The sequence below is a fragment of the Mastomys coucha genome, chromosome X, assembly GCF_008632895.1.
Source record: "Mastomys coucha isolate ucsf_1 chromosome X, UCSF_Mcou_1, whole genome shotgun sequence".
NCBI lineage: Eukaryota > Metazoa > Chordata > Mammalia > Rodentia > Muridae > Mastomys > Mastomys coucha.
In genome coordinates this window covers 153,830,686-153,843,916 of record NC_045030.1, presented here as the reverse complement: position 1 = coordinate 153,843,916, position 13,231 = coordinate 153,830,686, and the positions used below count along the sequence as shown (strand labels likewise).

General features: G+C 37.8%; 1 protein-coding gene across 12 annotated transcripts in view; it reads right to left on the bottom strand.

The window, feature by feature from the left end:
• Window positions 1–13,231, bottom strand: part of Adgrg2 (adhesion G protein-coupled receptor G2) — a 112,782-nt gene that overhangs the window by 16,891 nt on the left and 82,660 nt on the right. For 9 of the 12 annotated variants that reach the window (XM_031370238.1, XM_031370249.1, XM_031370304.1 and 6 more), the window contains 9 exons: window positions 12,354–12,409; window positions 11,098–11,153; window positions 9,296–9,335; window positions 8,798–8,835; window positions 7,003–7,097; window positions 6,167–6,233; window positions 4,465–4,859; window positions 1,843–2,005; window positions 822–978 (listed from right to left, as the gene is read on the bottom strand). In XM_031370238.1, the coding sequence (XP_031226098.1) occupies window positions 822–978; window positions 1,843–2,005; window positions 4,465–4,859; window positions 6,167–6,233; window positions 7,003–7,097; window positions 8,798–8,835; window positions 9,296–9,335; window positions 11,098–11,153; window positions 12,354–12,409 (1,067 nt within the window). The remainder of the gene's footprint in view (window positions 1–821; window positions 979–1,842; window positions 2,006–4,464; window positions 4,860–6,166; window positions 6,234–7,002; window positions 7,098–8,797; window positions 8,836–9,295; window positions 9,336–11,097; window positions 11,154–12,353; window positions 12,410–13,231) is intronic. The other 3 variants (XM_031370318.1, XM_031370312.1, XM_031370327.1) reach the window with 1 other exon arrangement.

Sequence of the window (13,231 nt, the reverse complement as noted above, 5' to 3'; positions counted from 1 at the left end):
AAATAAAGAAAATATCAAAAAAAATAATAATAAAAAATTACAATTCCTAACAGTAGCAAAATTACAGTTACAAAATAGCAATGAAAATAATTTTATGGTTGGGGTCACCACAACATGAGGAACTGTATTAAAGGGTTGCAGCATTTGGAAGGTTACAAACCACTGCTACTTGGTGGATAGAAAGCACTAGAAGCAGGATTGATTTTCAGCATTATTATATACATAGTGTAGTTATAAAAATTGAAAATGTTGAAATTCATCTCCATGTATAGGTTCCCAACTGCCTAGTATTCCTTCATGAAAATACCATTCCCTGCCATATACCAAACACACATACACACACACAAACTTTTACTTTCATTCTCTCTCCCTCTCTCCCTCTCTCCCCCTTTCTCCCTCCCCCCCTCTCTCTCTCACACACACACACACACACCACTATCCAGTTACTAAAGGGTTAATTAACATGGGCACAAGAATCTCTAATCAAATTATATATTTTTCTGAATGCTGGGGGTTGAATCCAGGGCCTCATGCAGACAAAACATACCCTATACCACTGAGTCCTATCTCAGCTCCTAAAAACCATGTCATTTTTCATTCTGTGGTGCCTCACTTGATACTCTGTATACCAGGCTGACTTTGAACTCATAGAATTCCACCTGCCATCACCTCCTAGATTTAAAGGAGTCAGATATTAAATCTGTTGAATAGTAAATATCACTCCTTATAATCAACAGTAATTCCCTACATCAGGAAGCACAGCAGGGGCTCCAATCATGCACAAGAAAATGTTGTTTCTATAAGAAATTAGATTGTTGTACCTGGAGACTTGCTGGGTCTTGGGCTGCAAAGGTTGTTGTATTGAAATTACTGACATTTACTCTGATCACAGCAAGAGCCAAAGAAGGTGAAGTTAGACTGATAGTTGTAGATGAAAAATTCAGCTGTAAGCCAATGGCATCTACCACTTTTAGCAACCTGTAAAGACAGATGGCATTTTAAATTTAGTCCTCTTGTTCTCTTTCCCCCATTCTAATATAGAATATTAACTGGATGTCATTATGAATCTAGTCCGTGGGGACTCATAATACTCATCATACTTGGCTATCACTAGTTACATAAGCAAGTATCTTTAACATTCCAGAGGCTCCTCCTAGCATCCTGTAATATACATTATATAGGTAAGTTGCCAGGTGTTAATTAAACATTGTTGAAAGGGAACTCTTGGAGCAAGAGAGCCCTCCTGTTCTTGACTCCAGTATGTTTATTTCAAGTGTTCTCTAAAATGTTATGTAGCCCTGGGATAGGCTTCCTCTCTAATGCTATAACAGGGAGAAAAGGAAAAGTATTTAGATAAGGGTAACCTTAATCGTGTCCTTGAGAAGAGCTCAAAGGTGAACTACTTCCAATCCAGGTTCCCATTGCTTATCCCATAATATAAAAATGCCTATAGTGAGAACTGGAGGCTGGAAGTTCATCTATGGAGAAGACAAAGAGGACTGTTTTCCCTGATCCCCTCAATTGAGAAATCTAGTTGGCTGCCTCAGTTGTTTTCTGCTTGGACTCAGTTGTTTGTTTGTTTGTAAGCCCCCAATTTGAAAATGTCATCTTTTGCTTGCCTTCTTAATTGGGGTACTTCAGTCAGTTGTCTCTGATGGATGTTCTGAGCCCCCAATTTAATAACGTTTTGTTGTCTGTTGCTTCTATCTGCTACTCAACACTTATTCTTACTTTTGCTATTTGTATCCTTAATAAAGTCACTCATTCAAAACGGAAAAGCTCAGGTAGCATAGCTCATCTCTGAAGCACACAGAACACACCCTTGTGTTTGCGGAGTCATACCTTTGAGCTAGAGGGGCTAGCAAGGCAGGTGGAGAGTGAAGGAGTTTGCTGACACGGTTTACCATTTCTCCTGCAAGATTAGGCTCTAAGCTGCCCAAAGATAAAACTTTCTCCATCTGGGATACTTGGGCTTCCAGATCAGGAACACTGCTAGTGTTGACAACTATATCAAAAACAAACAAACGAACAAATAAGTCATGTTATGCAATGCATGATGCAAAAGTCACTTCTGAAGATCAACAGGCTGCATGATGTGGTCAGCTCACTCTTGGGTATTCATCTAAATGAAGAAGGTATATGTATTTAGAAGACTGAGTTGTGATTTTTAATAGTATCCTTTTTCATAATAGTTGTAAATGAGAAATAATCCAAATGTCCATGAACTGGAAAATGGATGGATAAACTGTGGTGTGTCCATAGTGGAAAATTATTTAGTGACAAAAAGAAATTAGCTATCAAATGCTTTCTACAACAGGGTGGCTCTCCAGTTGTCCAATACATTATGTTAAGTGAAAACAATCCAAACTCAAAAGGACACATCCTATATGATTCTCTTCATATGACATATTTGGGATGTTGAAACTACAGGGAAATGCATAATATATCAGTGACACACCCAGTTTTAAAATATAAAAGTGCCTCTTAATCTTATTACTAATATCTGATTTCTTATTTTACATATTCCTTTCTGGTCTATATTCATGAAAATGGAATATTTTTAACTAGCTGTTGTTGGGCCTATACCTCTTCACATCAAGATGTGAAAGTATCCCCAGATTTTTGTACAGCTATTCTAATGGCCCATATCATTGAGCAAAAGAAATTGTGTTGACTCTTGCAAGTTTTCCCACCAAGAGGTTAGATAGTGAGGCTTCCTGTCCTGTCTAGGAGCTCAGAGCTGGCAGAGAGCCTGAGGCTGTGTGAAAGGGAGGGGACTGAACTTCTCCTCTAACTGTGTCTGGTCTAGAAATGGGAGCTTGTGGGTTTGAAAAACTTTTGTTTCTAAACGGAGGAATAGATGACTTTATTTTGGTGGGGGGTTGGGACTGTGGCTTTAAAACAAATCACTTTTGAGTAGGATGTATATTTTTGTTGGATATTTTGTTTGTTTATTTTTTTAGAGTCCTCCACAGCAACATGAGAGACCATGGAGAAACCCAGAGACCTTTATCAATTAATTGTACTGTTTGTGAATTTGTATAAATGATAACAAAGATCCTCTTAAAACGTTTATATTCTTACAGTAAAAGGTTAAACTGATATTTATATAATAAAAGAGGAAATATGAAGTATGTTTTTGAAAAAAAAAGCCCAAAAAATAAAAAAGAAATTGTGTTGAGGTAACATGCTTTACATAATCACTCCTCTTTACAGAGCCAAAAAGCTTCATCTACTTTTTAGTTACTAGGTTATGCTCTGATGTGCATCTTGTATGCATTGCTTCACTTCTGTTGCCCTAAGAGTAGAAACCTAGGTTTGGGGTCTTCTTGATAGATTTTGGGGTAGCCTTTAAGATTGCTTCTAAGGGTCAATGGGAATAACTATGGGAAAATAATCATTGTAGGCCCAGGGCAATGAATTCTAATAATAATTTTTATCCAGTTATTAAACCATCTTTTATATTATGATCCATAAGTCTGCCTAAAATTTATACATTTATTTAAGAAAATTTGAGAGCAATGCTTATTAGAAAAAATAGTAAGTCACTTAGAAGAAGCTCCAAATCTCCCTGGGGATGCTGGCATGATGGCAGAGGAAGCAAAGCTATAACCTGAGCTCCAAACTACTAATATATCAAGCTGGGCTTTGTCTCCCATCCTCTAGTTTCTAAAGGAAAGCTTGTTTCATACCCACAGAACTAAAGTTCCAGACAATCTGGAAAACTCTCTGTTCCTTTCCCTCTGTCCTATATTTCTATACCACTAAGCTCCTGGGAACACTTTGCAGTTTCCACGGCTTTCCCATTTTTACTATTCCTAGCCAAGTAAACCCAGTGTGACAGACAATGGGATCCTGCAGATCACTAAAGGAAAAAGCAGAGAGATATATATGAGACACCAATAAGGTACAGAGGACTGAGTCCTCAAGCCACCACCACCCAGCCTGTGATTTTCAATTTTAATTGTTAAAAACAACCCAAAGTATCTTTACCACCTTTACTTTGGTTTCTTTTGAGACAGAGTATTACTCTATGAAGCCCAGGATGAAATTCAATTACATTATGTAGCTCAGGCTGGCCTCGATTTCAAGGTGAGCCCCCTGCCTCAGCCTTTTGAGAAAAGGGCATTAAAACATGAAATACTTAGAGTATATCTCAGATGATTCTGCCCCAGATCTCTGGAACAGGGTTTCTAAAAACTAAAATTTGAGCTAATTTATGGCTTACAGAAAGGCAGCAAAACAACAGAGTTCCAGTGTGACTTATCCATTCCCATGTGGAATAGGTCAGGAGGTGCTAAATTTTTTTTTTAGCTTTTGCTGGATGTGAGATTAAGTCTGGATCTTCCAAATGGTTCAGAAGAATGGCTTAATGAAGTCTTATTGTGTATCTTTGATTTGCAAGCTTTTTAGGAAGCCCAAATTCCAACAGCCTCCTTGATCAGCATGGCTTCTCATATTTACCTGTCTCACCAGGAGGTATGCTGATGGTGACCACTTTTTCAGGGACAGATGGGGCTGGTGTGGTAGGAGAGGGAATGGTGGACTGTGCAGGTGACAGGGTGTGGGAAAGATCAGTTTGAGGCAAAGAGGAAGAGGCCACTACAGGTTGAGCAGGCAAGTCAATGGCAGGACTGGAAGCCAGTGGGATTGTAGGCTGGAGAGATGGACTCTCTTGTGCCAGAGAGGGTGTGCTTGGGGTCATAAGGGCATGACCAAGGGGTTCAGCCAAAGAGAAGTCACTAGCAACATCGGAAAAAATGGTGGCTTGAGGTACAACTGGTACAGGCTTGCTGGAGGAAGATAACGGTGGACCATGTGGTTGATCAGCAAGACAGACAATGGGATCCTGCAGATCACTAAAGGAAAAAGCAGAGAGATATATATGAGACACCAATAAGTAAGGTACAGAGGACTGATTCCTCAAGCCCAGCAGCTGTCTGGTACCACCAGCTTAACAGATTTTTCACTCTAAAAGACTGTTCACTTTACATTCTGTGTGCTTCTGGCACTGGCTTCTGCCTCTGCCCCCTTCATACTTCCAGGGAGACATATTAGCACTATTTTACAAAGCCCAGTTCTGGTTCAGTGACTTATCAACGCTCTAGAGCTCTATGCAACATGTAATCTAGGATCTTGCGACATTCTCTGTGTTCCTGGAGGAAAGACATACTTAATATCCCATAACTCATCTGGTTTCATCACACTAGCAATCTGTCTTAAACAACTTTATACCATTACATCCAGGTATAGTGGTCACTAGAATAAGTATCAAGAAATTGGTTGGATGAAAACATGAATCAAACTGGGTCCAAAGAGATAATCCCTGATTTGTAAATCAACTACCTCTCTCTCTTGTTTTTATTGAAACAAGGTTTCTCTGTGAAGCCCTAAAACTTATTTGGAGAGCAGGTTGGCCTTGAACTCACAGATATCCTCCTGCCTCATGCCTCCTGAGTGCTGGGATTAAAAACATGTGCCACTACCACCCAGCCTGTGATTTTCAATTTTAATTGTTAAAACAATCCAAAGTATCTTTACCACCTTTACTTTGGTTTTTTTGAGACAGAGTATTACTCTATGAAGCTCAGGCTGAAATTCAATTACATTATGTAGCTCAGACTGGCCTCGATTTCAAGGTGAGCCCCCTGCCTCAGCCTTTTGAGAAAAGGGCATTAAAACATGGAATACTTAGAGTATATCTCAGATGATTCTGCCCCAGATCTCTGGAACAGGGTTTCTAAAAACTAAAATTTGAGCTAATTTATGGCTTACAGAAAGGCAGCAAAACAACAGAGTTCCACATGTCCTTCATTCAGCTTCTTCCAGTGTTCACTTGGGACATCCAGAATGAAACCCAAAATGCCTATCAACATTTAGCACACCACAAAAATGTACCATACCCAGCTATATAAATCTGTAAGACTCACCCAGTGTGTAGCAAAGATTCAGAAACAGTTTGAAGACAGCATTCCGAATGGAAGCTCCACAGAACATAAAACCATTTTCTCTAAGCCTGAAAGACTGAAAATTCTGACTATCCTTGGCTAGCATGAGGATTAAGTGTTATATGTATATATCATTTTATTTCCACATTTGCTTTGATTTATTGATTCATTTTTTGCTATTTATTTATTTATGAGAAGCTCAGCAAAATTTTACATACCACTGTAGTTTTTCTAACTCTTCCGGTGAGGAAGGGCAGGGAGTCCTGGGGGAACAGCAGCACTGTTCTAAAGAAGACAAAAAGAAAAAGAAGAAGAAAATTCATGGTCAAGAATAAAGAAAAATAGAAGCCCAGATTGACAGGCTGTGATTTTTAAAGAGTAATTGTTTAGAATCAGTGGCAAAATGTATTGACTGTGTTTGATATTGGTATATATATATATATATATATATATATATATATATATATATTTGCTAAATCATTTATTGAGTTTTTTTCTGCTTGGTTATGTGCTTACAAGATCAATCTCTTTTTAGAAACTCCAAGGAAGGATTAAGAAGTAAATGTATCATGGAGAAAATTAGCTTAAGTGAAATAGACCAGGTATAGAATACAAACACCACATGATCTTACTCACTTGTGGAATATACAAAGGTCTAACTCATAGAAACAGAGAACGAAATGGGAGTTACCAGATGAAACAAAGGGAGAGAACTGGAGAATTTATGGCTAAAGGACACAAAATTCAGCTAGACTTCAAGAGACCTATTTTGTGACATGGTGACTATAGTTAATATATTATATACTCAAAAATTATTGAGAGTAAAATTTAAGTGTTCTCATCACAAAAACAAAAAATGTAAGTATGTGAGGTAATGCCCTAGACACTCTACAATGTAGACCAAGACATCTGAGTACACATGAATACACATAGCTTACTTGTCAAATAAAATGAATCAGACAAGGCCTAGCAACACTCCAGTGAATGAATACTTTACACTGATGCCTCCACCAAAATTCATGTGAAAAAGAATGCAGCCACAGAGACATCTTACCCATTGGCCGAATCTGTACACTTTGGAACGTAACCATCATGGCACACACATTCACGGTCTCATTCAGTTTTATTGTGAATGTACAGTTTACCGTGCTGCAAAGAGAAACACACACAGCCAGGATGTCAGAATGTATGGACAGTAAATATTAGAAATCTGCCTATAGTTTGTAATTACTTTATCAAACTCAAGAGTGAGGAAAGGGACACTGATAATGTTTGCTTTGCAGTATTACCCCACTAGCCTTACAAATACCTTCTAGGGTCTCATAGCTATTTTTGGTTGCCAACTTGACTACATCTGGAATTAAAAGCCAAATGCCTTTGAGGGAGGTTTTCTTCATTTGAAATGAGAAGATACACATCCAGATCTTTTGAGGTAGGAAGATCTACTTTTAATGTAGGCCACTACTGACATGGAAGTAGGAAGCTTGCTCTCTGTTTGCCTGCTTGCTCTCACTCTTGATAGCAAATCCATTCCTTTGCTGGCATTAAAGTATACTTATTTGGGATTCTAGAGTATAATGGAGACCAGCTGAGACATCCAGCATTGTAAACTGAACAACTCACTAGATACTTGGCCTTTCTTTTGGTAGACAACCATTGTTGGATTAGTTGGACCACAGCCCACAAGTTATTCTAATAAACCCCCTTGTTATAGGTATAGATACAAATACATACACACACATGTATGTATATATATATATGTGTATATATATATGTGTATATATATATATACACATGGGGATTTATAAATATGTGAACATATGTATAATTCTATAAATTATGTTTCTCTAGAGAACCCTAACACATGTGGTCTGTATTTCACCCTCAAAACTTTACTATAAAAGACATCATGTTCACAATTACAGGTGCTTCATACCAGAGACCTTCTGTCCACACTTGGCTCCTGGTTTGTTTTGCAGGCATACAACTTGCCTGAAAAGACTAGCATCTACATTTAAAATTTTTACCCCCTCTCAAAGAGAAAAAAAAACCTATTTGCCTGGTGTCGTTTTAAATTCCAACATAGAAACTTTTCTATAAACTAGCTTAGCTAAATGTAAAGGTCTCGTAAATCCCAAATCTCCCCAAAATTCAATCTAGATATAAGATGACTAATATTTTAAGTTGTTTTCTCCATTACTAATGATGTAGGTGGAAAGAAATTAATGCTGCAAATATTGGAGAGAGAGAGAGAGTAAAAATGAAGTAGATATCAATAGTGTGTGGGGACCCAATGTAAAATTTCATGTAAAACTTGCCATCAAGACTTTTCATGATTTGCATCAGTGAAAAGTTAATGAGTAAAAATTGTTATTCAGACTGGCTTCAAATGCTCATGGTTCTTGTAGAGAGTTTGCCACTTTATAAGCCACTGACTTGGCAACCAGGGCCACCCCAGGACAGAACTTAAAATAATTATCTGTACAGCTCCCAAGAATTGCTTTGCTCCTGCAAATACATTTTTGTCTTTTCTTTTCGATTCTATGTGTTTCTGTCCCTTTATCTCATTTCCCAAGCTCCTTTTTGTAGGTCTTCCTTTCTATCTGGCGTTTACCTTGCCTGGCCTAATGTGAACCATTTCAGAGTTAAGGATACTGATGGTCCAAAGAACTGAGAAAAAAGATGTTAACAGAATGATTTTTAGTTATAAAAATATAAAAATATAAAATTCCACCAATATTTCTTTACCTTAGAGAAAAGCCTTTGAACTGACAATTTAACTAAGCTTTCATGATACTTTATTTCCGTAAATGGAAAAGTGATATCTATAAAAATTAAACATGGCTTACCTTTGGGCCTCTGCTGTAGCACATACTATAAAGTAAGTCTGAAATAAATAAACAAATATATACATTATCTTAACAGTTAAAAATGTCAGAAAAGGCAATGCAGGACTAATCACAGAATTTCAAAATGACAAGAACCTCTAGAGATATTCTGTACAGTCTCTTGAGTTCTCAACACAGCACAAAAGACATTCAGGCCATAAAAGCATTGTTTGGAGGACCCCAGTGTCAGACAGCTCACTTATACACAAGGTAGCTCAATCTCCCAGAGGTTTTATTTGAAGAAAATTTTGGTCTTACACAACAGCAATTCTAACTCCTCACAGTGTCCACCTATAGCTCCTACTTCTGAGTTTTGGAACAATGCCACAGGTTCATTCACTCTTTTAGCATGACAGACTTGGGAGAATCTGAATATGTATTGCCCAAGAATGCAGAATTCCAAACACTTCCCCTGAATAATAATAATGATAAGCAAGGTATAGTGTATTCTATGGTTACCTCACTTAATGTCTGTAGAGTTTTGTTGAGTTCTGATCGCCTGTGAATAGAATAAGAGAAATTAACATGAAAGAGACCATTAGTGATGTGAAATTCAAAACAAGGTACCTTTTTAAGCAATTAGATCAGGCATGTGGCATGTACTGCTTACAGTGTTCATTCTGAAGAGACATGGGGCATAATAAGAGATTGCTCTATGGGGAAAATAAATTATTTATAAAACAAGGAAAACTAACCAGATGGGAGATGGATCAGTCCTGGCTTAGAGCAAAATATAAATTATGGTTGAGCAATTGTGTTATTCATTAGGCTACTGCAAACCCCAAGGCAACTTCTTCTGGCAGACAGCCAAAGGAATAGCTGGCCCAGGGCAAAGATTTCTGAGAAAGGTAAGCCACTCATCCTGGGCTTCTGATTAATACCTCATCTACCTTCAATGGACACAGCTTTCTCTCTCTCTCTCTCTATGATTCCAGCCCTGTCTTCCTCTCTTCCTACATCCCCAGGGGAATTTCTCTCATTTCTCGCCTCCATTTCTGCTTCTACAATATTTCCATTTCTTCAATTTGACAGACCTTCACTGAAGTTCAGATGAAAGAATTCTAGCTAAAGAAGTCACTCCTCTCAAGAGAGGTGACTGCCCTCCAGGAGACGTCTGTCTGGAACCATTTCTCATTGTTACACTGAGGAGGCTGCTGCTGGTATCTGGTGGGGTGAGGCTAGGGATGCTGCTAAATAGCCTACAATGTATAGAACAGGTTCCCATGACAGTGAACTATTGGTCCCCAGAGTGCAACAATGCTGAGGTTGAGGATGTCCTGCTCCGAGGAATGGGCAACAGTTCTAGGTGACTTTGCTCAGAGGATTCCTTCTTTCTGTTGGTTTCCATGGTCCTAGACACTCCTTCTGCTCTATATTTATATCCTTAGATTGTTTTTAGTAGCTGATCCATGCCATATTCATGAAGTTATTCCTTTCAGCAACAGTAGAGAACCTTTGGTCTAACTGGGGACATTTATAATGCATCTCGTCTTTGGAAGTTCTTGTAAGCTGACATGTAGTGAACCAAGATTTCCCTTTCTGACCTTTGATTTTTTTTTTAATTTATTTTTTTTGGACAGGGTCTTTCTATGTAGTGCTAGCTGTTCCATAACTTGCTACATACACAAGGCTAGCCTTAAAATCAAGAGATTCACCTACCTTTGCCTTCCAAATGCTGGGATTAAAGGCATGTGCTGCAATGCCCAGTGCTCCCTCTCTGACTTTTAAATCATTGGTGTTTCATAACAACATAAACATATGGTATATAGTAAAGTGTGTCCCATCCTTTGACATTGTGACACAATGTTTCATGTGAAAAGTTCATATTGAGAACCCATGCAACTGAGTTATCTTCCCTCCAAAAAACACTTAATAATGTCTTAAAGCTGTTTCCAATTTCGTGTTGGGCCTCTTTTATATCTCTTCTCGGCTGCATTTGGCTTGCTAACCATAGGTTGAACACTCTTTCAAGAAGTGGGACTTCAGCTTGTCTAACAATAATACTAGATAATGAATTGTATTAAAATTCAAATACCAGCTCAGATGAAACTGTTGTTTAATTTCAGTACACCAGAGGGAACATCAGGAGACTGTTAATTGAGGACAGATAATCGTAGTTTGCAAAGAAGGCAAGAACTAATTTGTTCTGTATCCCTTGTGTCTCCGTGTTGCATTCTTGGTCTCCAAAAGCAAAAATAGCTAGGGGTATATCTTTTCACATGGTATATATAAAACTTTAAAGAAAATGCCAGACTACTTACTTTAGTTCGCTTAGAGACAGGACTCCAGCAAAGGTGCCATTAGCTATATCTTGATTCTGTTGGAGGCGAGAACTCATTAAGAAAACAGCAAAACATGTTTAAACACATTCTCTGACAAGAATTTTCATTTTTAGCCATCTAAAGAATTATTCCCTAAAGAGTGAATCAAAACTCCATAAACTACAGATAACCAGAGTTTAGATACACAGATGATGGGGTACCCAAGAGTAAATCAATATTGGATGAGGTAATTTGGCTTTATTTATTTTTAAAGTATCAGATTTAGTCAGTTCTGTATTTCTTCCATTCAAGGGTTCTCCCAAAACAGTGCTATTAAAACTCTCCTCATGGCAGGTTTCAGAGTTAAGGTACATCTGTGTAAAGAGAGAAGTTTGACAGTACCATTGCTGTATTTCTAGCACTCAGATCATGGCCTGGCATGTAGTAGGCATTTAGGAGATAGTCAATGAATCAAGAATCACATTTGCGGGCTGGAGAGATGGCTCAATGGTTAAGAGCACTGACTGTTCTTCCAAAGGTTCTGAGTTCAAATCCCAGCAACCACATGATGGCTCACAACCATCTGTCATGAGATCTGATGCCCTCCTCTGGGGTGTCTGAAGACAGCTACAGTGTACTTACATATAATAAATTACTTAAAAAAAAAAAAGAATCACATTTGCTCTAGATTGTCTAGGTGCCAGGAAGGTCAATATTAGTGTATTTGAATTCCCCAAGTGTGGAACACAACCACATTTAAAAGGTTCTTATTAGACTCAATAAACATATTTTTTTGTTGCTAGGAATTTCTAAAGCAATTTGATACTTTTAACTGGTAATAGGACTGCACGATAGAACCATTCTTATTCAGAAACAAACCCAGTAAAAACTAAAATAGAACTATTAGAATAATAACATGAATACTATGAATTCAAGCCCTTAAGGACACAGCTAGAAAGTCCAGGAGACATATTTTACTTAAATTTGTTCATAAATCAAATATAGCAAGTATCACAAATAATCTGAATCTTTGGTAAATCTTTAGATATGCCTGGCCATGGTGGCACACGCCTTTAATCCCAGCACTTGGGAGGCAGAGGCAGGCGGATTTCTGTGTTCGAGGCCAGCCTGGTCTACAGAGTGAGTTCCAGAACAGCCAGGGCTACACAGAGAAACCCTGTCTTGAAAAAAAAATCTTTAGATACATGAAAGTATACTTTGAAAGATTGCAGTTAAAGAAAATCTTGAAAGCCTACCTGGGTAACATTGTGGTCATCATCATGTTGAAACACTATCTCGCCTCTAAAAAACACTAAACATAAATTTTCAGAAAGAAATTTGAGACTTTTGTGTTCTTACAGCTTGAGGGTTGATATAACACATTACAAGGTTATTAAATTGTTTTATAAACAGTTTAATCATATTCTTTGTTTTGAGTCCTGCTCCTCTATCGATGGCTATTCATTGCTTGTCAATAGAATTTTCAGAAGATAGGAGCTACAACGTTAATGTAGGAATTCAATAAGAGAGAATGCCACCTGCTGTCCAAGATGGTTTTCGTTTCTTCCAGCTGAAACTTCTTCACTTAGGATAACTGGGGACTATGGTTCCAATGTGACCTTTCAAATTACATCTTTTAGAGTTGGAGTTACAGTGGCATAGATGTCCTTAGCAGCTAAGTAGCCTTATGGAAGTCAATCAGTTTTTAAATTTGCTTTTTAAGAATTTCATATACCACTATTTTATTTACATCATTTACATCCTCCCTCTCCTCCTAAATCTCTACCTGATCTTAAATTCATGGCCTCTTATTCTTTCTTACTGTTACACACACACATGAATTTAGAAATATAGTCTGCTGAATTCATTTAATAAAAGTTTATATTGACACAGAAATTTCAAATAATATAATTTATAATTATTAAAAACAAAGACACTTCAAATCTGTATAAAATTATACACTTTTTAAAAAATATCAAGGAGATTAGAGAGATGGACCTGAGTTGAATTCTGTGCAACCACATGGTGGCTCACAGCCATCTGTAATGGGATCTGATGCCCTCTTCTGGTGTGCATGAAAGTAAAATGCGTGCGCGCGCGCGCGCACACACACACACACACACACACACACACA